Source organism: Scyliorhinus canicula, chromosome 7 (genome assembly GCF_902713615.1).
Source record: "Scyliorhinus canicula chromosome 7, sScyCan1.1, whole genome shotgun sequence".
Classification (NCBI taxonomy): Eukaryota; Metazoa; Chordata; class Chondrichthyes; order Carcharhiniformes; family Scyliorhinidae; genus Scyliorhinus; species Scyliorhinus canicula.
Window position 1 is genome coordinate 37136677 of NC_052152.1, and position 24923 is coordinate 37161599.

The window sequence follows — 24923 nt, forward strand, 5'->3', positions numbered from 1 at the left end:
GCAGTTGCCTTCCTATCTGCCGACTGAACCTGCATGTTAACCTTAAGAGAATCGTGAACAAGGACTCCCAAGTCCCTTTGTGCTTCTGATTTCCTAAGCAATCTCCCCATTTAGAAATTAGTCTATGCCTCCATTTCTCCTTCCAAAGTGCATAACCTCACACTTTTCCACATTTTATTCCATCTGCCACTTCTTTGTCCACTCTCCAAACCTGTCCAAATCCTTCGACAGCCCGCCTGCTTCCTCAATACTACCTGTCCCACTATCAACCTTTGTATCATCTGCAAACTTAGTAACAGTGCCTTCAGTTCCTTCTTCCAGATCATTAATGTATATTGTGAAAGGTTGTGGTCCCAGCACCGACCCCTGAGGCACACCACTAGTCACCGGCTGGCATTCTGAAAATGACCCATTTATCCCCACTCTCTGCCTTCTGTCAGTCAGCCAATCCTTTATCTATAGAAGGCAAGATCAAGGAAAAAAATGAGGCACCTGCTCCCTCAAGCACAATTACATTCAAATCATTTTTGGGGATGGTTAGCTGCTATGACATTTTTTACCAAACTTATCGAAGGTATTGGTTCCCTTGCATGTTCCGCTAAAGAAACGCCTTTGTCGATCTTGGAAGGCTCCCCAGGAGGAGGTTTCAACAGAGTAAAGCAATTGCTTCATTCCTCAAACATGTTAGTACACTTCGACCTATCTAAAGAACTGATGATCTGCGATGCCTCTCCATTTGGTATTGGTGCAGTGTTGGCCCATGAGATGGATGACGGCTCTGAAAGGCCGATAGGGTATGTGTCAAGAACCCTCTGAGTGGCCGAAAAAGGCTACTCACAAATTGAGAGGGACTATCAACAATCTTTTACGTCAAGCAATTCTACCAGTACTTATCTGTTAGACACCTTCGTCGAGATTCTCCAGTCGAGCCTGCCCTGCGACCGGAGAATCCCTCCCGAGGTTAATGGACTTCCATTGGCCGCGGTGATCTTGCAGCGTGCGGGGCAGATGAATCTAGCCCCTTATCATTGTTTCTGACTACAAACGCTCATGCGTCTCTTAGTGGTCAAAGCTATCCCACCAATCGCCTCGGCAAGAATTCAACAATGGGCATAAATTCTGTCCGCCTATGAATATGAATACTTTCACGCACCACCCAGGAACATACATAGCGAATGCGGATGCTCTTAGCTGCCTATCCTTGCAAGGAAGTACCACGATAAATCACCCTGGCATTAAATCCTTTCGACACATTGCCAGTCTTGGCGAAGCAGAACAGGAATTGAACCAAACGAGATCTGTTTCTGTCCAAAGTGAGACAATAAATGCTTATAGTATGGGCAAATGGGCCAGTTTCCATGGAAATGAAACCATCTAAGAATGCATTTCTATTTGTTGGTATCATTCTTCTTGTGTTTTTTAAACTGTCGGGATATATGAATGGCAGTAAAAGTAAGGCACAGTGACTGCGTGCATTTGAACTATAGGTTTCATATGATGATGAGTTTAGAAATACTTTAGACAGATGTTTATACGAGGTAATTTAGTAAGGATATTTACAGAAGAGGAGTGGATTTGAAAGGGTTGTTGGGTCCAAAAGAGAAGATGAAAGAAAGGTGAGATCGGTAAAGTACGGATAGAGTGCGGTTACTTTCTTTTAAATTCTAAAAGTTAATGTAAAGAAATTAAGTTTACCAATTCTGGGAGAGAGCATTTCTAAAGAGATGGGAATGAGGACTGTTATGGAAGCTGAAGATGACAGAGTGATGAAATGGGCAATGCATTTCCGACACAGAGAAGTGTGAAATGATGAAAGACATTATACTATAAATAGTATAGTTTTGAAAAGTGTAGATGAGCTGAAGGCCTTGCCATCTGAATATATAAATCCTTAAATCTGGAAGCCATTTGACAAACTAGTTAAAAAGGCATATGGTTTGCACAGGTACATACATAAAATAGAAATGCAGAGAAACTGCGAGAACTGTATAAATCATTGATTAGTCCTGTGGATAATTATGGCATGATTACTTAAGATGTTAGGGTCTAGAGGAGATATACCAATATACTAGGATGAGACACTTCAGTTATGAGGGGAAGTTAGTAAAGTTAAGGCTGTTTTCTTTGGAACAGAGAAATCAAAGAAGTGACCTAATTACAGTCTTCAAGATGATGAGTGGCTCTAAAGCAGTGGAGATAAAAATGGTTTCCAAGGACAGTGGGGGGAATCTATGTGTCGAGTCAGAGGAAATGGGCAAGGTACTAAATGAGTACTTTGCATCAGTGTTCAACAAAGAAAGGGACTTTCTGGAAGATGATTTTTGGGTAGGGTGTGTGGACAGCCTGGATCATGTTAACATCGAAAAGGAGGAAGTATTGTGTCTTTTAAAAGATATTAAGGTAGATGAGCCTCCTGGGCCGGATGGGATTTACCCCAGAATACTGAGGGAAGCAAGGGAGGAAATTGCTGGGGCCTAGACTGACATCTTTGTATCCTCATTGGCTACAGGTGAGATCCCAGAGGACTGGAGAATAGATAAAGTCGTACCACTGTTTAAGAAAGGTAGCAGGGATAATCCTGAAAACTATAGGCCGGTGAGCCTTACATCGGTAGTCGGTAAATTGGAGAGAATTCTCAGGGACAGGGTTTATACCCATTTGGAAACCAATGGACTCATAAGTGATAGACAGCATGGTTTTGTGAAGGGGAGGTCATGCCTTACTAACTTGATTGGTTTTTGTGAGGAGGTGACAAAGATGATTGACGAGGGGAGGGCGATGGATGTTGTATACATGGACTTCAGTAAAGCCTTTGACAAAGTGCCTCATGGCAGACTGGTATAAAAGGTGAAGTTACATGGGATCAGAGGTGAGGTGGTAAGATGGATACAGAACTGGGTCGGTCAAAGAAGGCAAAGGGATGTTTTTCTGAATGGAAAGTTGTGACTAGTGTTCCACAGGGATCTGTGCTTTGGCCTCTGTTGTTTGTAGCGTACATAAACGATTTGGAGGAAAATATAGCCGGTCTGATTGTTAAGTTCACGGACGACACCAAGGTTGGTGCAGTGGCAGATAGTGTTGAGGATTACCAGAAGATACAACAGGACATGGATAGGGTGGAGATTTGGGCAGAAAAATGGCAAATGGAGTTTAATCCGGAAAAATGTGAGGGAATACATTTTGGTAGGTCTAACATAGAGGGGAATATACCGTAAACGACAAAACACTGAGGAATATAGAAAGTCAGAGAGCTCCGGGCGTACAGGTCAACAGATCTTTGAAAGTGGCTACATAAGTGGGGAAGGTAGTCAAGAAAGCATACGGAATACTTACCTTCATTGGACACGGCATCGAGTATAAAACTGGCAAGTCATGCTACAGTTGTATATAACCTTGGTAAGGCCACACTTGGAATATTAGGCACAATCCTGGTCGCCACACTACCAGAAGGAAGTGGAGGCTTTGCAGAGGGTGCAGAGGACGTTTACCAGGAGGTTGCCTGGTCTGGAGAGTGTTAGCTATGTGGAGAGGCTGAATAGACTCAGACTGTTTTCATTGGAAAGACGGAGGTTGAGGGGAGACCTGATAGAGGTCTAAAAGATCATGAGGGGCATGGATAGTGTGGATGGGCAGGCACTCATTCCCAGGGTGGAGGGGTCAGTCACCAGGGGGCATAGGTTTAAGGTCCGTGGGGCAACGTTTAGAGGGGATGTTTTTTACGCAGAGGATGGTGAGTGCCTGGAACGCGTCGGAGGGGAGGTTGTGGAAGCAGATACATTAACGGCATTCCAAAGGCATCTTGACAAACACATGGATAGGATGGGCATAGAGGGTTACGGCACAAGGAATTGTTGAGGATTTTGGCAGAGGTTGGTACCATGGCAGGTTAAGGCTTGGAGGGCCGAAGGGCCTGTTCCTGTGCTGTAGTGTTCTTTGTTCTGGTATGTGGTTAATAAGTAATGGTCACAGATTCAAAATAATTAGCAAAAGATCTAGCGAGAGATGAGGAGGATATTTTCCACTCAGAGTTGTCTGCTATGCTCTATCTGAAAAGCTGATTTTAAATTTGTGTTGGTTCCAGCAGCATTGCTGGTCAGAAGGACAAGTTGTGTGAAAAAAAATTCTCTTTGCGCTATCAATGGTTCGTTTACAAAATACCTCACATTCATGTCCTTTGGTTACTGAACCTCGTGCCAGAGTGAAAGGTTTTTTCACTATTTAAACAATCAGAACTTTGAACGCAGGTATGCAATTCCCCTGTAATCTTCTTTATTTTAAGAAAACTCATCCCAGCTTCTCTCATCTCTCAAAAAAACTGATATTTTCACTACTATTCTCCTACTCTGTTCTCCACTCACTCCAAAGGCCTTGGTACTCTTTTTTAAAATGGGATGCCCAAACTTCAGGAAGTGAGCATGCTGATCCAATAATCCAAAAGATAGTCAAACTTTATCAAATTCAGTAGAAAAGCAGCAGATTGCTATTTTCATATACTTTATGCAACGATGATGAATGGGTTTCATACATAACTAAACCAAACACTCATTTGATTGTAAAATTGTGGCGATAGAATTTACAGATTTCCCCCTGGCTATCACTTACTGTAGGGCAAACCTCAACATGCATTCATTGTTTACCCCATTCTTCCTATATTCAGGTCAAAAACACCTGTGAATTCACCCGTTTCTATCTTAGCTGGTTCAGGTCCTGGGATTGATTTGAACGGATACGGAAAGTCAGTGACTGGCAGCTCATAGTCTGAGATTGAACTGAACACATTACGAGGGTCAGAGATTCGAACCTCATGGTCTGCTGGGGATAAGAAGGGAGCCAGATAAAACAATTCTTAATCTCTCATGAAAATAACCTCTGTGCTCTTGTGATGAACATACCTGACATCAATATGGCACTGTTGTAGTATTCTTTCATTATAATAATAATTAAATGCATTACAAAGTAATGGAATGTAAGTGCGCAAATTAATTAGTTACCGTAAGTATTATCAAAAGGATTCATATAATAGTGATATAACAGACATTCTGTGTGGCAACATTGCTTCCATTATGTAAAAGTTAATTATCATCCAATATATGTTACATCATAAGAAGGTGACTGACATCTTATAGTCAAACACAGTCTCTAAGCGTAATGATACAAGCATGCTGACTAAATGATTGAAGCAAAATTCTATGAAAAGTAGAATGGATCGCTCATTTCATCTCTGCAGCAAGTGTGCATGAATACCATACAACATGGTGAAATAACCACCAAATACACTTTGGGCACAATTAAACTGAACACTTCTTTAACTGTAAACTGTGGCACAGAATCTTCAGTATGTGGCCTAACATATGCAGCACTAATCTCAACGTGTACATATTATTTATTCTATTCCTGGGTACACTTCCAAGGAAACGATATTGTAATAAGTACCTGTAACTTCTTTTTCTCCTACTCTGACAGGTTCAGATACTGGAATTGGACTGAACACAAATGGAGAGTCACTGACTGGCAGCTCATAGTCTGAGACAGAACTGAACACAGTAGGAGTGTCAGAGGTTGGCACCTCACGGTCTGCTGGGGATAAGAAGGAACCCAGATACAAAATTCTTAATTTCATGAAAATTATACCACTATGGTACTGGTAAAGACATTTGCAGTGCTGGACACCATTACAATGCTGAACATTAACACTCATATTGGTTTTACAATAACTTTTTAATTGATTTCTAAACAAATTAATATTACTTTGCATGCAATATTAAACTCTACAAAACCACGCATTTACTAACTAACAAAATAATATTCAAAAGGTTTCATACAAAGTGATGAATAAGAAACTCCAAGCAGCAACAGTGTTTTTCCTGTTTTTAATGTGTAGCCATTATAAACTGACAGATTCCTTACAGCCAAGCAATTTCTAAAACTTAAATTATGGATTATACAGCACAGAAAGTGGCCATTCGTCACCTCGTTCGTATGCCAGTACTTTGCAAGGGATATCCCATTTGTTTCATTTTCCTGTTCTTTCCCGATACCCCTCAGTTTTTTACAACTTCAAGTACTTTTCACTTTTGAAAGTTACCACTGAAACCATCCGTCAGTCTATCGGGCAGTGTTTACCAGATCACTTGCTGTGTACAAAAATTCTCCTTGTGTCACTTCCAATGCTTTTATAAATTAGCTTAACACCTGCATCCTTTGCTATGGACGTTCATGCCAGTGAAAACTGTTTTTCCTTATTTACTCCATCTAACTCTCTCAGAACTTTAAACACATCTATTCACTCTCCCATTAGCATTCGTTGCTCAAGAGCAGAACACCTCAGCTTCTCTGGTCTCTCCACAGAGACAGAAGTCTTCATCTCGGAAAATGAAAGTCTCCATAGTCTGCTCTCCCGTTTTGGGAGAGCTGACTGTTGGTAATTTAACCTGAAGGCCATCCCACCTCGGGTGAGGGACAAGGTTGAGAAGGCGGGGGCTTCATGAATAATCTCAGCCAGTTCTGCAATTGAACATACACGAGCCAACTAAGCTGAATCAGCCCCTCAAGTCTTCATCTCTACTACCATGCCAGCAGACCTATCCCCTGTCCAATCAAAATGCCTTGATATCCTTCTCGCTGTGCGGTGCCAAATAAACATGTTGACAAAATAATCTAACTATATAAAAATTCTCCTTATTACACTTTTAGTGCTTTTGTAAATTACCTCACACTTCAGTCCTTTGGCTACTGACCCTCATGCCAGTGAAAATGATTTTCCCTTATTTACTCCATCTAACCCTCTCAGAACTTCAAACATGTCTATTCAATCTCCCATTAGTGTTTGTTGCTCTAGAGCAGAACACCTCAGCTTCTCTAGTTTCTCCACAGAGACAGATGTCCTCATCTCTACTACCATGCTGGCAGACCAATCCACCGCCCACTCACAATTCCTTAATATCCTTCTCGATGTGCACTGCCCAAATATCAAATAAACATGTTGATGAAATAATCTGAGTTAAAATGCAGAAATTCCTGCAGATTGTATATTTCATGTACATTGTGCAAGAACTATGTACGGCTTCCATGAAAGATTATGTTTTAACTATCGAAAGCACGATACACAAAACTAAACCAAATACTCATTAATTGTAACACTGTGACAGAGAACATGTACCGTGCGTCCAAATTGATTGTCACTGTGCAGTGAACTGTAACATCCATTTATTTTAGTTACTCCACACATTCACACCAAAGACACAAATATTGTCAGAAGTACCTGGAAATTCATCCTTTCCTATCTTAGCAGGTTCAGATTCTGGGGTTGGTTTGAACAGATATGGAAAGTCAGTGACTGGCAGCTCATAGTCTGAGATTGAACTGAACACATTACGAGGGTCAAAGGTTGGCACCTCACGGTCTGCTGGGGATAAGAAGGAATCCAGATAGAAAATTCTTAATCTCTAGTGAAAATAATCCCCATGTTATTCTGATTACAGTTGTATTTCTGGATGTTAATGGAGCATAGGAATAGTATGCTGTCATTAAAAAAATAATTAAATGCATTCTAAGTGACCAAATACACAATACATTTCATTCAATACTAAATTACACTCAGTGTGAAAATTAATCAATTCAATATTATTCAAAATTTTTCTATAATTGTGATATGACAATAGAGACTAAACGCTGCAACATTATTTCCAACGTGTAAAAATAAATTATACATCCAATAAACTTCATAATAACGTCATGTCAGGTTGACAGACACTTTATAGCCAAGGACAGTGTCTAAAATTTACAGAATAAGCATGCTGTGCAAATAATCAACAGTGATAAACAAAATGCTTAAATTCTGTGAAATGTGCATTGTATATGCTTTGTGAAGTGACAATAAATGACTTCCAAAAGGTTCATAGGAGAGAGTGGTATGATAACAGATATTCCATGCAGTAACATTGCTTCCACCACATAAAGCTAATTATGAACAATAAACTTCACAACAGCACAGCCTTAATAAATTGACAGACTTCCTTCTAGCCAAGCACAGCCACGGAGCTTCATGAAATAAGGATGTTGTTGACCCAAGGTACCAAGAAAGAAGCAAAATACATACACAGGATATATGCTGTGGATAATATAATTCATACAATTTGTGCCACAACACTGAATAAGTTGCATGCAAGAGTGAACTGACACATTTCACTCAAAACATGTGATGGCATAGCACCCGCAGCTTGTGTCTGATCTTCCCTTGCTCTAGCACAAACCACAACATGCACTTTTTATCATTCACTTCATGCCTGAGTCCATGTTCGAGGCAGAAATATTGTCGGAAGTACCTGCAACTTCTTTCTTTTCTATCTTTGCAGGTTCAGATTCTGGGATTGAATTGAACACATTAGGGGTGTTAGTGACCGGAAACTCATATTCTGAGATTAAACTGAACACATTACGAGGGTCAGGAATTGGCACTTCATGGTCTGCAGAGGATAAGAAGGAAGCCAAATAGAACATTCTTCATTTCCCATGAAAATAATCCTTGCGTTTTGTTGATCAACATATTTGTACGCCTGGATATAAATGTCGCACTGCTGTAGAATTGATCTATTGTTTTGTTGTAATTTTGTTAATGATTGCAATATAGCGATGTAATGCACATATAATACTCCACAGAAAACTAAACTATGCATAAGATACTATCTATTTCAAGTAAACCAAGCACTCATTGAAGTTTAAAAGGATGGCACTGAATCTGCAGCATGTGTTCTAACCATTTGTTACTGTATCACAGAACTTAACATGCACTAATAATTATTTCCTTGATTTTTAGATTGATACCGATGGCAAAAATATTGTTGGAAATACCTGGAACCTCTTTCTCTGCTACCTTAGAAGGTTCAGAAGCTGCGATTGGTTTGAACACATGTAGAGTAACTGGCAGCTCATAATCTGAGATTGAACTGAACACATTGCGAGGGTCAGAGGTTGGCACCTCATAGTCTGCTGGGGATAAGAAAGAATCCAGATAGAAAATTCTTAATATCTCATGGAAATGACACCGAGTTGTTGTATGTTTTTATATTATTAGACAACATTATCACATAATACCTTTTCAGAATCTGGCTTATTCTTTCATTAAATTAAATGGATATTATACAGCCAAACAGAATCCCTAACCTTCATGATTGAAGCACGCTGATCAAATAATCTAAGAAATTTAAGCTAATTGCATACAATCCAGAAGGGATGAAGTGGTTGTTGTTTTCACAATGAATGGATTCCATGCAAGAGAGTGTGCTGACCATCAAATACGTTACACACTCAAGGAAACCAAATATTAATTTAACCAGAAAAATGTGATACAGCGGCTACAGAATGAGCCCTGATATTCTGTCACCATGCAAACCTGAACATGCACTTTTAATTATTTACACCATTTTGGAGTGCACACCCAAGACATCAATATTGTTGGAAGTACCTTTAACTTCATTCTTTTCTCTGTTAGAATGTTCAGAAATTGGACTGAACCCATATGGACTGTCAGATTCCGGCAGCTCATAGTCTGCAAGGCACAATAAAGAACTGAATGCAGGCCTCTACCATGTTCCATGGAAATATGAATGCTGATGTTTGTTATTTATTTCTTATCAGAAAACATGTTAATGTACTCTCTGTGATGAAATTTACACTGAAGTTCTATGTTACAAATACATTGGTTGAATTCCTTTGCTATATCATTACCCAAGATAAACTGTATTCCTGGACAAGATAGTTTCTCTATTACTCCTACTACCACTTCACCACTCTTCATTGGACTTTCCAACCGTACGTATATAATGGAACACTACTCCTCTCACCCTGAATTCCACATATTACCACCTTTTCTGGCAACATTCTTCCCAAATTAAATAACTCCTCATCTCTTGGCATTAAAGATTGACTAGCTCCCGTATCTCTTAAAATTGTGACTTCTTTACCTGCTCCTCCTGATACACATGAGTAAACTTTACCCACACAAGTAAATTTTTAAAGAGATGTGGCACCTTCTTATCAATCACGTCTTGATCAGGCTGTATAATCTTTTGCACCTCTTTTGCAATGTTTATCCTGTTTTACCACATCAGCCTTCCCAGTACTCTTCTTCAATCACCAACACTGTGACTTCACATGGCCTAGTTTATTACAGTGAAAACATTTGAAACTTTTCATTTCTTTTCCATCGTCCTGGATTTCTTTTTTAGTCTGAGGTACACTCTCCTTATTATCTCCCATCAGAACACCTTTACCTTTACCACTCCCAGTTTCTATCCCTCACAGGCTGAAACTGATGTCAGAAACCAAACTTTGATTTATGAACTAATTCATAATCATCTGCCATTTCTGCTGCTAACCTCGCAGTTTTAACCCTCTGTTCTTCCACATGAGTTCTCACTACATCAGGAATTGAATTTTTAAACACCTCCAAAAGTATAATTTCTCTGAGAGCTTCATACGTTTGGTCTATTTTCAAAGGCCTTATCCACCTATCAAAATTACTCTGTTTGTTCCTTTCAAACTCCAATATGTTTGACCAAATTCTTTTCTTACATTTCTAAACCTCAGACATTAGTTCATATGCACCTAAGATGGATTTTTTTCACCTCCTTATACATCCCAGATACCTCCTCCGGTAGTGATGCAAACACTTCACTAGCCCTACCTACCAGCTTTGTTTGAATCAGTAATACCCACATGTCCGGTGGCCATTTCATTTGTTTAGCTACCTTCTCAAATGAAATGAAAAAGGCTTCTACTTCCTTCTCATCAAACCTTGGCAATGCTTGGACATATTTAAATAGATTCCCACCAGGACTTTGACTTTGAAGCTCTTTCTCACTATCCTCATCACTATCATCCAACTGTACGTTTCCCTTTATGTCTGCCAATTTTAACTGACTGTCATGTTTCATGGCCATTTTCTGAAGTTCAAACTCTCTCTTTTTATCTTTTTCCCTGATCTGTTTCTCCCTTTCTCTTTTTTTTGTTCTGTTGGGGCTATTCTTTCTTTTCTCCTTTCTTCGCTCTCCTTTTCTTTTTCCTCTCTATCTCTTTCTCTTTCTTTTTCCGCTCTCTATATTTCTTTTTCCTCTGTTTCGTATTCAAGCTGCTTTAATTCTTTCTCATGTTCCATTTGTTTAATTTGTAATGAATTTTTTGCCATTTCCAATGAGTCAAACTGTATCTCAGGCAACTTTAAATGCTTAGCCACCGCCATAATTACCTCATCTTTTCGAATTTTGTCAGGTAATGTTAACTGCAATGTTTTTGCCAAATCTAACAGTCTGCTTTTTGTCTCTGTCCATAAGGTACTGCGTGTGACCGTCTCCACCCCCCAAACCTTCTGAGTCTCTGAAAGAGCTATTGTCCACAACACACTCCCTACTTAAACTCCCTGCTAAAACACCTGAAAAGCAACCACAATATGCTCACCCCTCAATGTCTTTAAGTTCTCTAAGCCAATCCAATAGATAGACTTTTATCTCCCTCGAGCCTCCAATTTGTTATGGGCCAGGGTTTAGAGAACATCAAAGTGTATCATGGAGTTTACCTGACCCACAACTTTTAATAGATTGTGGTATGGGGAGCACATGGCCTACTCTACAGGTGTGGTAGAACAGAAATGGAAAAGTATTTTTAAGGCAAAGCAATGTTTATTCAATGAACTCAAGATAACCTTTTTAAAACATACAGTGAAGATCTTAGCAACCATTAATTCAAATACAACCCCCAAAGAATACAACACTAAGTAATCCTTAAGCTGTCCTTTTAACATCCATAAGACATTTTTAAAAAACTTTTAACAGAAGCACATCAGGTTAAAGTGAGAGCAGTTATTAATTTTAAAACACCAAAGGATCGATTTACAGTTTTTATATTACAGAGAGAGAGACTAATACACCTTCTGGCTGTGACTGCAGCTATCCAGCTCTGAAAACGAAACTAAAACACACCCTGCAGCAAACAGCCTAAAACGGAAGTAAAAAGCTGACAGACAGTCTAGCTCCACCCACACTCTGACATCACTGATAAACACCCATTTCTTTAAGGTACATTTCTTAAACACCCATTTCTTAAAGGTACTCTCACACAACACTTTCGAGACACAGTGGCTATACAAAGCATCTGCAATTATAAACTTAATAAAAAACAGAACGTAGTCTACCACACTCATTAACTTTGAACATACATCACACAAGTTAGAAGTATTTGATCAGTGATTCTTCGACCAAAATTAATGTTCAACAACAGTCCTAGTAACATATTTCATATAAACTGTGGCTAAACTTTGTCATATACCCAATTTAGAAGCCAACCAACATAGCTTTAGTGATATAATCAAAACCGTAAGGTCTATGATATATTGGCTAGTTTGTTCCATGCTTTAGCAACAAAAAGGCAACATGCAGTGTGCTCATTACATATGTACAAAATAGTCTGCTGTTGTATCAAATGCTTTCTTTTTTCGGGCTTTGTCTCTTTACTGCAACCATTATCACTCTCTTTTGTTCCACCATATTGTTGTCATTTTATCTCTCACACCCTTTCACCGTCCCAGACCTTGCCTTTTGTTCATCCTCCCCCTCCCCCACTTTGAATGGCAGAAAAAGCACAAACTATTTCTACCTTCTTTCAATTCTGAAGAAGTCATATTGGACTTGAAATGTTAATTCTTGTTTTTCTCTTGCCTCAGATGCAGCCCGAGTATTTTCAGCATGTTCAGATTTCTAGCATCCGCAGTACTTTACTTTTACTCTATATTATCAAATTTAGACACTGGAGCTATACTGAACACACACGTCGTTGACAGCGACATTATTTTAGTGCATCATTTGTATGTGGTGTTCCAACAAAGGGTAAATATTTATTTATTTAGACTAACATGACATTCTTTACTTGCAAGTTAAATCTCCACAGAAATAACTCCCTCCAATTTATACTTCTCTCTCTGGCCTGAAATGGCTTGGGACTATTCTATTCGTGACTTTGTGTTGTTTCAATGCTGGATGTAGAATACAGGAGTAAAGGTGTCTTCCTTCATTTGTATAGAGCCTTGCTGAGACCACACTCTGAGTATTGTGTGCAGTTTTGGTCCCCTTCCCCAAGGCAGGATATATTTGCTATAAACAGAGTGCTGCTGAGGTTAACCAGACTAATGCCTGGGATGGCAGGACTGGCCTCTGAGAAGAGATTGAGTAGACTGAAACTCAATTCTCTGGGGTTTAGAAGAATGAGAGGTAATCTTGTTGATGCTCACAACTGGTTTAGCATATTGGGCTAAATCACTGGCTTTTAAAGCAGACCAAGGCAGGCCAGCAGCACGGTTCAATTCCTATACCAGCCTCCCCAAACAGGCACCGGGATGTGGCGACTAGGGGCTTTTCACAGTAACTTCATTGAAGCCTACTTGTGACAATAAGCGATTTTCATTTCATTTCATTTTTTCATTTCATCATTTGTAAGGTGCTAGACAGGGTATATACAGAAAGAATGTTTCCCCTGGCTCATGGTCTAGATCCAGGGTACACAGTCTCAGAATAAGTGGCAGGCCAACTAAAATTGAGATGAGGAGGAATGTCTTCACTCAGAGGGTAGTGAATCTTTGGAATTCTCCACCTCACTGACATTGCCAACATCTTCCTTATCAGTGAAGCAGAATGCTAGATAAACATGTGATATCTCAAGTGCTATTTGCCCCCGTAAAAAGATTTATTTTTTTGATTCCTAATCAGACCCACCCTTCTTTTGACTTCACTTTTACTAATTATGGATTGGGGCTTATGGGATGCCATGGTACCCACACCAACCTCACCCCCCTAACTAAAAATTCAGTGAGGATCCCGCACAAGAGATCGGCTGCCTTGCTGTCAATTTAAAGCCGTACTGTTGACAGGCTGAGGTGGGAATTCCACCCCTCAGGGACAGAAGGTTCCACATCAGAGAGCTGCTAGCTAACCAGATGGCCGGTGGTTCTGTGATCCCAGCAGTGCCAGGTGGGCGCAGTGGGACTACAAGCAGCACCCAATGGAGATCATCACTGGAGTCAGACACCAAGGTATATCAGGTGGATTTCACCAGGGTCAGACTGAAAGGGGGATCAGCAGGATGGAGAGACGAGTTTGACAGCCAGGGGAGAGTAAAGAGGGGAAGTGAGGTCTTGGGGGTGGGGGTAACTTTAATGGGTACAAAGCATGTTCCATGCACCTTGCCTGACACCAGCTCACAGCAAAACTTGAAATGAAATGAAAATGAAATGAAAATCGCTTATTGTCACAAGTAGGCTACAAATGAAGTTACTGTGAAAAGCATCTAGCTAGGTTAGGTGGATTGGCCATGCTAAATTGCCCTTAGTGTCCAAAAAGGTAAGATAGGGTTACTGGGTTATGAGGATAGAGTGGAGGTGTGGGCTTAGGTCGGGTGATCTTTCCATGGGCCGGTGCAGACTCGATGGGCCGAATGGCCTCCTTCTGCACTGTAAATTATATGATCTATGATAATGCTTCTGGACAAATGCTGTGCAAATGCTTGCCTGAGAAGCTCCAACAGGGGTTCACCAGTGCATCTTTTGGGGCACCCACCCACCCCCACAACCCAGCTGAAGAAGATGTTAGGGCTTGTCCATTCCTGTCTAAGTGTCTTTTTAAACCTCAGTAACTGGAAAAGCACCTTTCTTGCACTGAAAATAAACATTTAGAAACATTGGGCGCGATTCTCCCAGACAGAGAGAAATCGTAAGGCTGGCGTCAAAACCGGGCGGGTTTGACGCCAGCCTCCCCCTCCCCGACCGGGAACCGATTCTGGTCCCCGGTCGGGGCTAGTATGCCGCGGCCGTGAACTCTGGCATCGCGGGCTTAACGAATTTCGTTAAGCCCGCTTGCCAGAGTTTGCGCCGGCTGACGCGTCACATGACGTCAGCCGCGCATGCGCGGGTTGGAAGACTCCAAGCGCGGTTTGGAAGACTCCAACCCGCGCATGCACGGATGACGTCATCGCGCATTTGCGCGAAATCCGCGCATGCGCGGGCCGGGATGCCCCTCAGCCACCCCGCGAAGTGATACAGCGGGGCGGCGGAAGGACAAAGAGTGCGCGGGAATCGGACCCGCCGTGGTACTGCCGTGCCAATCGGTGCCATGGTTGCCAAGATCGGGACTTTACGGCCGTTTTTACGAACGGCCAGACCAGGTGTGTTTGCCGTTCGTAAAAACGGCCGTAAAGGGCTTGGAATTTGGCCCATCGGCCAGCTGAGAATCGCTGCTGGCCGTAAAAAAACGGCGGCAGCGATTCGTGTCGGGAATTGGGCGTGGGGGGGGGGGGGGGGGGGGGGAGAACAGCGGGAGGGCGTCGGACTAGCGTGGCCGTAAAAATTTACGATCCCCGCTATTCCCCGCACCGTCGTGAGTGCGGAGAATTGCGCCCATTGAGTCTCATTCCTTCAGATTTTAGTTATTGTTGGAGATTTAACAAACTGAAACATTTACATTTTAAAAAACTTTCTGTCTTTTACATCCCTCTCTTAATCCAATCTTTCTCTTCTGCCCTTTTAGTTTGTTTTCTGCAACTGATTTGGCATTGAATTGACGATTTTATCTGACACTTACTGGCTCAGACTCTACGTTGCTCAATAATGATACTTCAATCTGATTGTTTAGGCCCCAGATTTCCCGTTAGAGGGTACATTATTTGGATTGTTGGCTGACATGAGCTTCCAGTGCAAAAGTACATGGAAAGTCTAGTGTAGCAGGTTAATTGCAAAATCCAGCCCTTAATATAGAAGCAGGGCAACAAAACTCGATGAGGTATGCTACTCACTGGCCAACAAAAATAACTCAGGCTAGTATACAATTCATGCAAAGGGTTGAAAGCTCACAAAGGAATATAGATAAATAATACTAATTACCTAATACGCTTCACACTTGTGTATATAAGAGTGCATTCCACGTAAATGAGCAAAAACGGCACAGCACTTATGGCAATTCCTCTATTCATTAATGTCACAAATTAGACATAACAATGATCCTGCAGTATATTTATACAGGTTAGCTGCTAAACTTCCCCAGGTAAAATGTAAGTAACGCCACAGTCCCAGGCTGCTCTCCCCTTTGAAAGCTGACTGGTGGTGAGTGATTTCACCTGAGGGTCACCACACTTCAGCCAAGGGGCTCGCTGAGAAGCACTCATGAATTCATGACCAACCTTAGGCGATTCAGGAATTGAACCTACGCTGTTGGCATCACTCCATATCACAAACCAGCTGTACAGCTAACTGAGCTATCCGGTATAAAGTACATTGACAAAATAATCCACCAAAAGGCACAGGAAAATCATTGTGCATTATAGTTCATGCAAAAGCAATAAAAAGACTCCAGACAACAGATAAAAGTCCTGATTGAAATCTTGTGCAATTGGATGCATTTGAGTGAGTTAAATCATGACCCAAGGCCCAGAATTCCTGCCCGGGCCCCATGTCATATCCATCCTCGCCCTCCCCTGCATCCTCCTCACTGGACGAGGCCTGGTGTTCACCCTCCTCCTCTACAGCAGGCCACCACGATGTGGGAGACTCTCCTAGTGGTACACTGGAGGTCCCCTCCCTCCAGGCACCTGAACCGCATCTTCAGGATACACGATCACACTTCTGGTCACTGCCTGGGCGTTGTTGAGCAGGTCTCTATGTCGGTCTGTGGCATCCGGATATGCGTCATCAGCCATGACCGCAGCGGATAACCCGTCACCCAGGAGCCAACCCCTCAGCCGGGTGTGCCACTCAAAGTGGTCAGGAACCATTGAGTGTGCCAGGATGAAGGCTTTGTACACACTGCCCAGATATTGAGCACAGACGTGCATGATGTGCACCTGATGGTCACACACCAGCTGCACATTCATCGAGTAGAACCCCTTTCGGTTTGTGAAGACCGGCCTGTCGTGGGCCATTGCTAGTAGGATGACATGCATCCTGTCAATCAACCCCTGAACCCCGCTGCCCGCGTATCCTGGTGGGCTCGGTGCACAATGAATTTGATATATCGTGCCAACTGAGCATTTAGGGCCTCCGTGACAGTACGGTTACACCTGTGCACCAGGTTCTACGAGATTCCGGACAGGTCCCCACTCGGCTCCTGGAAGGACCCCATGGCGTAAATGTTCAGGGCGGCTGTCACCTTGACCGCCACCAGGAGGGTGTGTCCTCCTCCATTTCCCCGCGGCACCAGGTGCGCCATGATCTGGCAGTATTGTTGCACTGTCCCCCTGGTCAGCCAGAGTCTTCGACGGCATACCCAGTCCAGCCGGGCCTCTAATGACAGGCGCTGCCAGTACACAAAAGGCCTGATACGGCGCTTCCTTCCCACCTCCTCCTCAGCTTGTTGGGCAGCAAACACGCCGTCCTCACTGGCTGCCTCCTGGGACAGGTTCCATTGCTGCAGGGTCTTCCTCGAGCAGTTCTGCTCATACAGCCCCAGTGCATCCTCCAGGGCTACGGCGACGAGGATGAAGGCCATCATTCCTGTTTGAATTCTTAAGTTCATTGTCTGCAGGGGGGTGAAAGTCTCACATGTTAGCATGGTGCATATCCCTGTGCATGACCAGTCCACGGTAGCCCCACTCTGCACTGTAGACCCTGACCCTGCATGTCCCCCTCCTCCTTCCCTCCCCGATCCACACACCCACACTCGGCTGGTCCCGCTGGCACTCTGCCTTCCACACCCCTCGCCGGGAGGGGTCTCGGGCCCTGTCAACTGTCCCTGTTGCTTGGGTACTGTTGGCTGGTCCTACCCAGGTCAGCAGCACGCTCTGCGGCCCCCATCCGGCGCTCTTTTCTGCGGGATACTGTGGACGATGCCCGTGGGTGGACTGTGCGCTGCCCCGACAACGATTGGCAGCTGGTTGGGGGGGGGAGGGAGGGGGTTGGTGGGATGGAGGGGAAGGGATGGGGTCAGGGTGGTGGCGTGGGGGCCGGTGTCACTCTGCACAACTATGGGCCACGGTGGACTGTCAGTGGGGTGCGCAGCAAGATGGCTGCCTTGCAGGCTGCGGCAATGGAAGTCAGTGCCTGGGCACCTCGGTCCAGCGGGGTGATCACCCATTCCCTGGTCATCCTTCATCACCACCCCCGATGCCAACCCCGGGCCTGTCATAGAGGCCCCCCCCCACCCCTGCCAACCCTGCCAGCGGCAGGACCAGCAGCTCACATTCATGCCTCTACATGCCCTACTTCCTCTCTCTCTCCCTCATCAGCCACGGCGCCTGCTTCCCGACGGAGAATCCCGCCTCTGATCTGAATTACTAATTCATTGGAATAAATCAGAAGTTACTTGTATTTTAAACACACCGCTACTTCACTGTGAAAAAAAAATCTTTCCCAACCCTCCAGAAGGAGGAAAGCAGTATTGTTGGCTGCAATCGAAAATATACATTTCATTTTTAAGCACCGATATGTTTTTTTACAATTATGTCAGATTTGTTGAAAACAAAGTCCAAGTGATTCTCATCTGGAGTTAGAGCATGACTGACATTCGGTTCATAATTCTATAAAACATCGACCTATAAAAGAGCAGGATATAGAAATTGAATTTCAATAGTGATTGATTTTCATTATTTTGAGGTCAAACTGTGCATACTATGTCCTCAACCTATTTTCTACCTTTGACTTATTTAAAGGCATTTATCTTCAACGTCCTCATTGTTTTGGGCTATACAAAAACGTTGACAGCAGCTCCATCTTTTCACACTCAATTCTTTATTTCCTGCCTGTAAATCAGTGAATCTTGTTTTATGCCAATCATATTCGCCCAGATTCTGATCTTAGTTCCCGATTTGAATACCATTTTCGGATGGTTCCCATGGCATTTAGAAATTCCAAGATAATCCCCGTACAATCCTTAGCTGAGACCTTCCTGGGGGCGGGTGTGGCTCTCCAGTGCATATTTGGGTTACCCTCCCAGATACACTGCACGTAAGGGACGGTCCTATATTTCTTTTAATATTACTTTAATAAATATTAGCTTTAAAGAGGAGCGCCATCTGTTCTATTCCCTTAATTGTGTTTCGGAGTGTCTCCTTTCCAGGCTGAAAAAGACATGATTCTCTTGTAGTTTCCCATAAATCAGGCTCAACAATAGATATGCATCAGCTGCGCAGTTCTCTACAATTTGATCACAAGTTTCTCTCACTTGTATTCAACTGTTGTATAGTTATGTCTACACTGTTTAACAGTTCACTATTTTATTGGCCCTGTTGATTGCTGCTATTTTGTGCTTGGAGTATGGGCTGAGTCTCATCTCAGTGATGATACAGTCATGCATTACATTTACCAACAGTCACTCTACACCACTTAGATTTTGCCAGTTTATATTTTGTTGATTAAAGTTTCTGAAACATACATAACTTTCCTGTCCTTAGCCTTATTATTTTGTTGCAGAACAAACGGTCCTTGTTCCGGTGTTAGCCTACGGCCTTGCAGCAGGTCTCTTACGTTAGTTCAGAATTTCCTTTTTGCATTTGAGATCTCTAAACAAAATAGTTCACTACATAGCTTATTTCGTCCCACAGAACCAACATCTGTGACCTCCTAGTTGTTGTCCCTTACAAAGATGACTAAACTCCTTCCTTCACTGACCATTTTTTCCATTATGAACACTCCACATTCCCATTTTAAACATTTATTTCATCACTGCAATTAGAAATGTGACTGCTATTCCCATGACATTTTAACACCTTACTGTCAGCACCACCTTCAAATCTTGCATCTTATTTTTAATCCTCCTGGTGTTTATATAAAAATATATTGTTGCAAACCTTCTTCTCATGGTCTCCAGCATCTGCTTTCATTCTGGTCTGTAGTGCTCGTGTGTTTTACTGACGTTCTATGCACCATGGCCACTTGTTAACTACTTTGGGCAGAAGAAGCCCAACATGATCCGAGTATCCAATGTGGATACCAATATTTGAAAAACAGTTGAGCTAACATACTAGATAAACTGAAAGGTTTACGGTTTCCCCCAAATCCTCAAGGCACATTCACAAATTGCATTCTCAAATAAAAGCCAAATGCAATATGCTTGTATTGATTGTGGAAATTACCTGTGAATTGCTGCTGGACCTTGACATCAGCATCGACAATTGGATTTGAAGTGATGAAATGCTTACTGGTGGTGGCGGGTGATGTCTCATGTTCTAACATGTACATTGAAAATAGAAAAATATTTCCTTCAGTGAGAAAATTAGCTAACATTGTGATAGTAACAAAGGGAACACGTAGGGTGTTGCACAGCCGAATGAGTTTCACTATTCCGAACAAATTTCAAGGATAAAAAGTGAGCATTTATTGTGTATTGTTTAAGTAGCAAAAATAAAAGATGACTGTACCATCCTTGGCTTGCTGGGGTTATTAAGCCAGTGACTGACTAAAATGAGAATTTCTTCCAATAAACCTATACGCTAACTGCCAAGCAATATAGTAATGGCATGTAAATATACCATATGGTCTAATAATCGTGTCCCCTGTCCAATAAATCAACTCCATTGATGGGGCTGGTTTAGCACAATGGGCTAAATAGCTGGCTTGTAATGCAAAACAAGGCAGCAGCACGGGTTCAATTCCTGTACCAGCCTCCCCGAACAGGCGCCGGAATGTGGCGACTCGTGGCTTTTCACAGTAACTTCATTGAAGCCTAGTTATGACAATGTGATTATTATTAAAAAGGTGTTCTATCTTTACTCAGGGAATGCCTTCGATTTTTTGTATTGCAGTTGTTCGATGTTCCAAGTTCTAGAATGGCTGGTCTAGATTTTAATCTGGTGAACATTTTTCCTACCTACGTTAATGTGCAAGGTTTTCTTTAGCTGATCTTCCAAGGCTTTGGATATTTTGGGAAGTTTACACTTCTAGATGTTCTCCTAGATCAGATTTGCCCCCATGGGCCAGATGGGGCCTGTGGCGCATTTTTGTCCGCTCCACCACGCCTTTGTCGCGGAGGCAACCATTCAACTCCAAATGCGCAGCACCTGCTTATCCAATCACAGTCTGGATCTTTTAAATGCGCAGCACCTGCTCATCCAATCATAGTCTGGATTTTTTAAACGCACAAGGCCTGCTCATCCAATCACAGGCTGTTGTTTCCATGCACGGCTTGCTGATAGTCAGCCACCGGTGAGCCAATCAGCAGTCAATGCGTGGAGGAACCAGCCTGTGATTGGACAAGTACACGTCATCCGTTGCCGGGTATGTTTTTTTTTAAATATCCAGGCTTCTGGCCGTGGAAATCAGAGTGGGCAGATAAAGTTCACTTGGGGGAGAGGGCGGGTTGGAGCTGGCAGTCTGGGAGAGGGGAGTGCTGACATCGGAGTCAGCGAGGGGTAGGGTGGAGGAACCTCGATTTTGGGCCCAGGCATGACTGCAGTTTCAGTGGGTCTGGGGAGAGCAAAGTCCAAAGAGATCGGGGAGAGCCAATTGTAGGCAGGTTTTGGGAGGGAGGAGTGAGTGAGTGACTGATGGGGATTGGGGGGTGCGTGGGGTGGGTGAGTGCATGTGTGTGTGTTTGTGACAGTAACTTAATGTGTGGGAGTGAATGAGTGTGTGTGTGTCAGGGTGAGTGTACAGAAGTGAGTGCGAGAGTCTGGGTGAGTGAGAGTTTGAGTGAGTGTGCATGGGTGAGTGAGTAAGGGCGAGAATGAGTCTGCCTTATGCCCAGTCTCAGCACCCAACTCAACAGCTTATATGCATACCCGGTCGCATTCATCCAACTACTGACCTTCTCACACTCTGGGGGCGCGATTCTCCCAACAGGAGACTGAGTGCAGACGCCGAAGTGAAACCCGGAGTGTTTCACTCCGGCGTCGGAGGCCGCTCCTCGCCCCCTATTCTACTTCCGCCCCTGGGGCCTAGGAGCGGTGGCGCGTGAATCCCGAGCGCCCGGCCTTGACACTTGTGTCAAAGCGGTGCGCCGGGAATGACGCGGCCGGCGGCGCCGAAGTGACGCCAGCCACGCATGTGCAAGATCAGCTTGATCTTGCGGGGCGGTGGAAGGAAAAGAGTGCGTCGTTTACAGACACCGGCCTGACGATCGGTGGGCACTGATCACGGGCCAGACATCTGCTGAGCACACCCGTGGTGCTTGATCCTCCCTCCGCCCCCCACAGGCCCCACACTCACCTGTTGCGCGCTGTTCACGCCGGCAGCGACCAGGTGTGGTTGGCGCCGGCGTGAACCGGGCCGGAGAATTGCCGGTCGCCGTGAGAAACGGCAAGCGCCGATTCTCCGAGCAGCCTGTCGAAAAACGTGACACGCCATTTTTGGGGGGGTGGGAGAATCGCTGGGGGTGCCAGGGCGGTGTGGTGTGATTCGCCTGGCCCTCCCACGATTCTCCCACCTGGCGTGGGGTGCAGAGAATCGTGCCCTGGATGTTTTTATTACTTTTTAATAATTCATTGGGTTGATTTTGTTGTACTTTTGATCAGTAATTGTTTCTTTCCCCAAAACCCCAATTTAAAAAAAAAAATTAAGTTTACTGTTGCGTCGAACATTATCTTTCTGAAATTTGCCCATCAGTCCTTTGTGTAATGAGGAGGGATTAATGAATGACCTCAATAGTTAAGGATGTTCTGGGGAAAAGTGATCATAGCATGATAGAATTTCAAACTCAGTTTGAGGCCAAGAAGCTGGAGTCCCATACTAATGTTCTGGAGTTAAACAAAGGTAGTTACTTAGGTGTGAGGACAGATTTGGCCCAAGTGGACTGGGCGGGATGACTGAAAGGTAGCACAGTGGATGAGCAGTGAAAATTGTTTCAGGAAATATTCCATTCCTCCAACTAAAATATAGTCCAGAGAGGACGAAAATTGTAAGAGGGGAAAGGTAACATAAAGACAAAAACTAAGGCACACCATATTGCAAAGACCAGTGGCAGGCTGGAAGATTGGGAAACTTTTAAAGATTGACAAAGAGTTACTAACAAAGTAATAAAAAGAGTAACAGTAAATTATGAAAAAAAACTTGCACAAAATACAAAATAGGATAACACAAGCTCCTATAAGTATATAAAAGGGAAGAGAGTAGCTCAGGAGAATGTTGGAGGATGAGACGGGGGGGTTAATAGTAAACAACTATTTAAAAAATGGAAAAAGGCATAAAATCAATATTTTGCCTCGGTTTTCACAGTGGACAACACTAGTACCATCCCAATAATAACAAGTAATGCAGAGGTTAAAAGGGAGGAACAAAGAACAATAATCATTAATAGAGAAAAAGTACTAAGCAAACTACTGAGATTGAAGGCAGACAAGTTACCAGGCCTAATGCCGACATCCTAGGCTCTTAAAGGAAGTGGCAGCGGAGATAGAAGTCCGTAGGCCTGATTCCTACATCTTAAGCTCTTAAAAGAAGTGGCAGCGGAGATAGTGGATCCATTGGTTATAAAATTCCCTGGATGCGGGAAATATTCCAGTGGTTTGGAAAGATGCTTATGTAACACCCTTATTCAAAAAGGGAGGAAGGCAGAAAATCAGAAACTATAGACCAATTAGTTAAACATCTGTTGTTGGGAAATAGTTAGAAACCATTGTTAAAGAAATGAAAACAGGATATTTGGAAAGTCAGAACGCAATCAGAGTCAGCTTCATTTTATGAAGAGTAAATCATTTTAACTAATTTGCTAGAGTTCTTTGAAGATGTAACAAGCCAAGTGGATAATGGTGAACCTGTAGATGTAGTATAGCTGGACTTCCAGAAAGCATTTCTGGAGGGTGCTACACCAAAGGTTAATACACAAGGTAAGATCACATGAGGTTAGGGGTAATTTATTAGCTTGGTTAGAATACAGGTTAACCGACAGAAGGCAGAGAGTCAGGATAAATGAGTATTTTTCTAATTGTCAAGATGTAATTAGTGGGTTCGGTCCAAGGGTCCCAACTATTTACAATATATATCAATGACTTGGAAGTAGGGTTAGAAAATACTAAGCCAAATTTGCAGATAACACTGAAATAGCTGGGATAGTAAATTGCAATGGGGAAATAAGAAATTAACTTTTTATTAAATTCCAATTAAGGGGCAATTTAGCGTGGCCAATCCACCTACTCTGCACATCTTTGGGTTGTGGGGGTGAAACCCACGCAGATACAGGGAGAATGAGCAAACTCCACACAGACAGTAACCCGGGGTCGGGATCAAATGCGTGTCCTTAGCGCCGTGAGGCAGCAGTGATAAGAAATTTACAAATGGATATGGATAGGTTATGTGAGTGGGCCAAAATTAGACAAATGAAGTTATCTATTTTGGTTAGAAAAGTAGAAAGGCAACTTATTATCTAAATGGAGAGAAACTTTGGTGTTCTTCGGTGCAGAGGGATCTGGGTGTCCTCATGCATGAATCGCAGAAAACTGGCATGCAGGTACAGCAGGTAATAAGGAAGGCAAATGGAATTTTTGCCTTTATAGCTAAAGAAATAGAGAATAGACGTCGGGAAGTGTTGCTGCCACTGTATAAGGCATTGATGAGGCTGCACCTGGAGTAGTGTGTACAGTTTTGGTCCCCTTATTTGAGGAGGGATGTAGTTGCATTAGAGGCAGTTCAGAGGAGGTTCACCGGATTGATTCCAGAGTTGAGGGGTTTGCCTTACAAAGCAAGATCAAGCAGTTTAAGCCTATTCTCTCTGGAGTTTAGAAGAATGAGAGGAGTTCTAATTGAAGTATATAAGATGATTAAAGTTATTGGCAAAGTAGACGTATAGGGGATGCTTCATCTTGTGGGGCAATCTAGAACGAGAGGTCATAGTTTTAGGATAAGGGGTATCAGATTTAAAACAGAGATGAGGAGAAATTACTTCTCTAAAGGGTCGTGAATCTGTGGAATTTACTACACCAGAGTGCGGTGGATGCTGGGTCATTGAGTAAATTTAAGGAGGAAT

General features: G+C 42.9%; 1 protein-coding gene across 1 annotated transcript in view; it reads right to left on the bottom strand.

Moving 5' to 3' along the window:
- Positions 1 to 24923, bottom strand: part of LOC119968873 (target of Nesh-SH3-like) — a 371610-nt gene that overhangs the window by 165037 nt on the left and 181650 nt on the right. Inside the window, exons 23-29 of the mRNA XM_038801796.1 lie at positions 20101 to 20193; positions 9464 to 9547; positions 8851 to 8988; positions 8325 to 8465; positions 7262 to 7405; positions 5434 to 5577; positions 4669 to 4812 (exon numbers count right to left, since the gene is read on the bottom strand). Of these exons, the coding sequence (XP_038657724.1) occupies positions 4669 to 4812; positions 5434 to 5577; positions 7262 to 7405; positions 8325 to 8465; positions 8851 to 8988; positions 9464 to 9547; positions 20101 to 20193 (888 nt within the window). The remainder of the gene's footprint in view (positions 1 to 4668; positions 4813 to 5433; positions 5578 to 7261; positions 7406 to 8324; positions 8466 to 8850; positions 8989 to 9463; positions 9548 to 20100; positions 20194 to 24923) is intronic.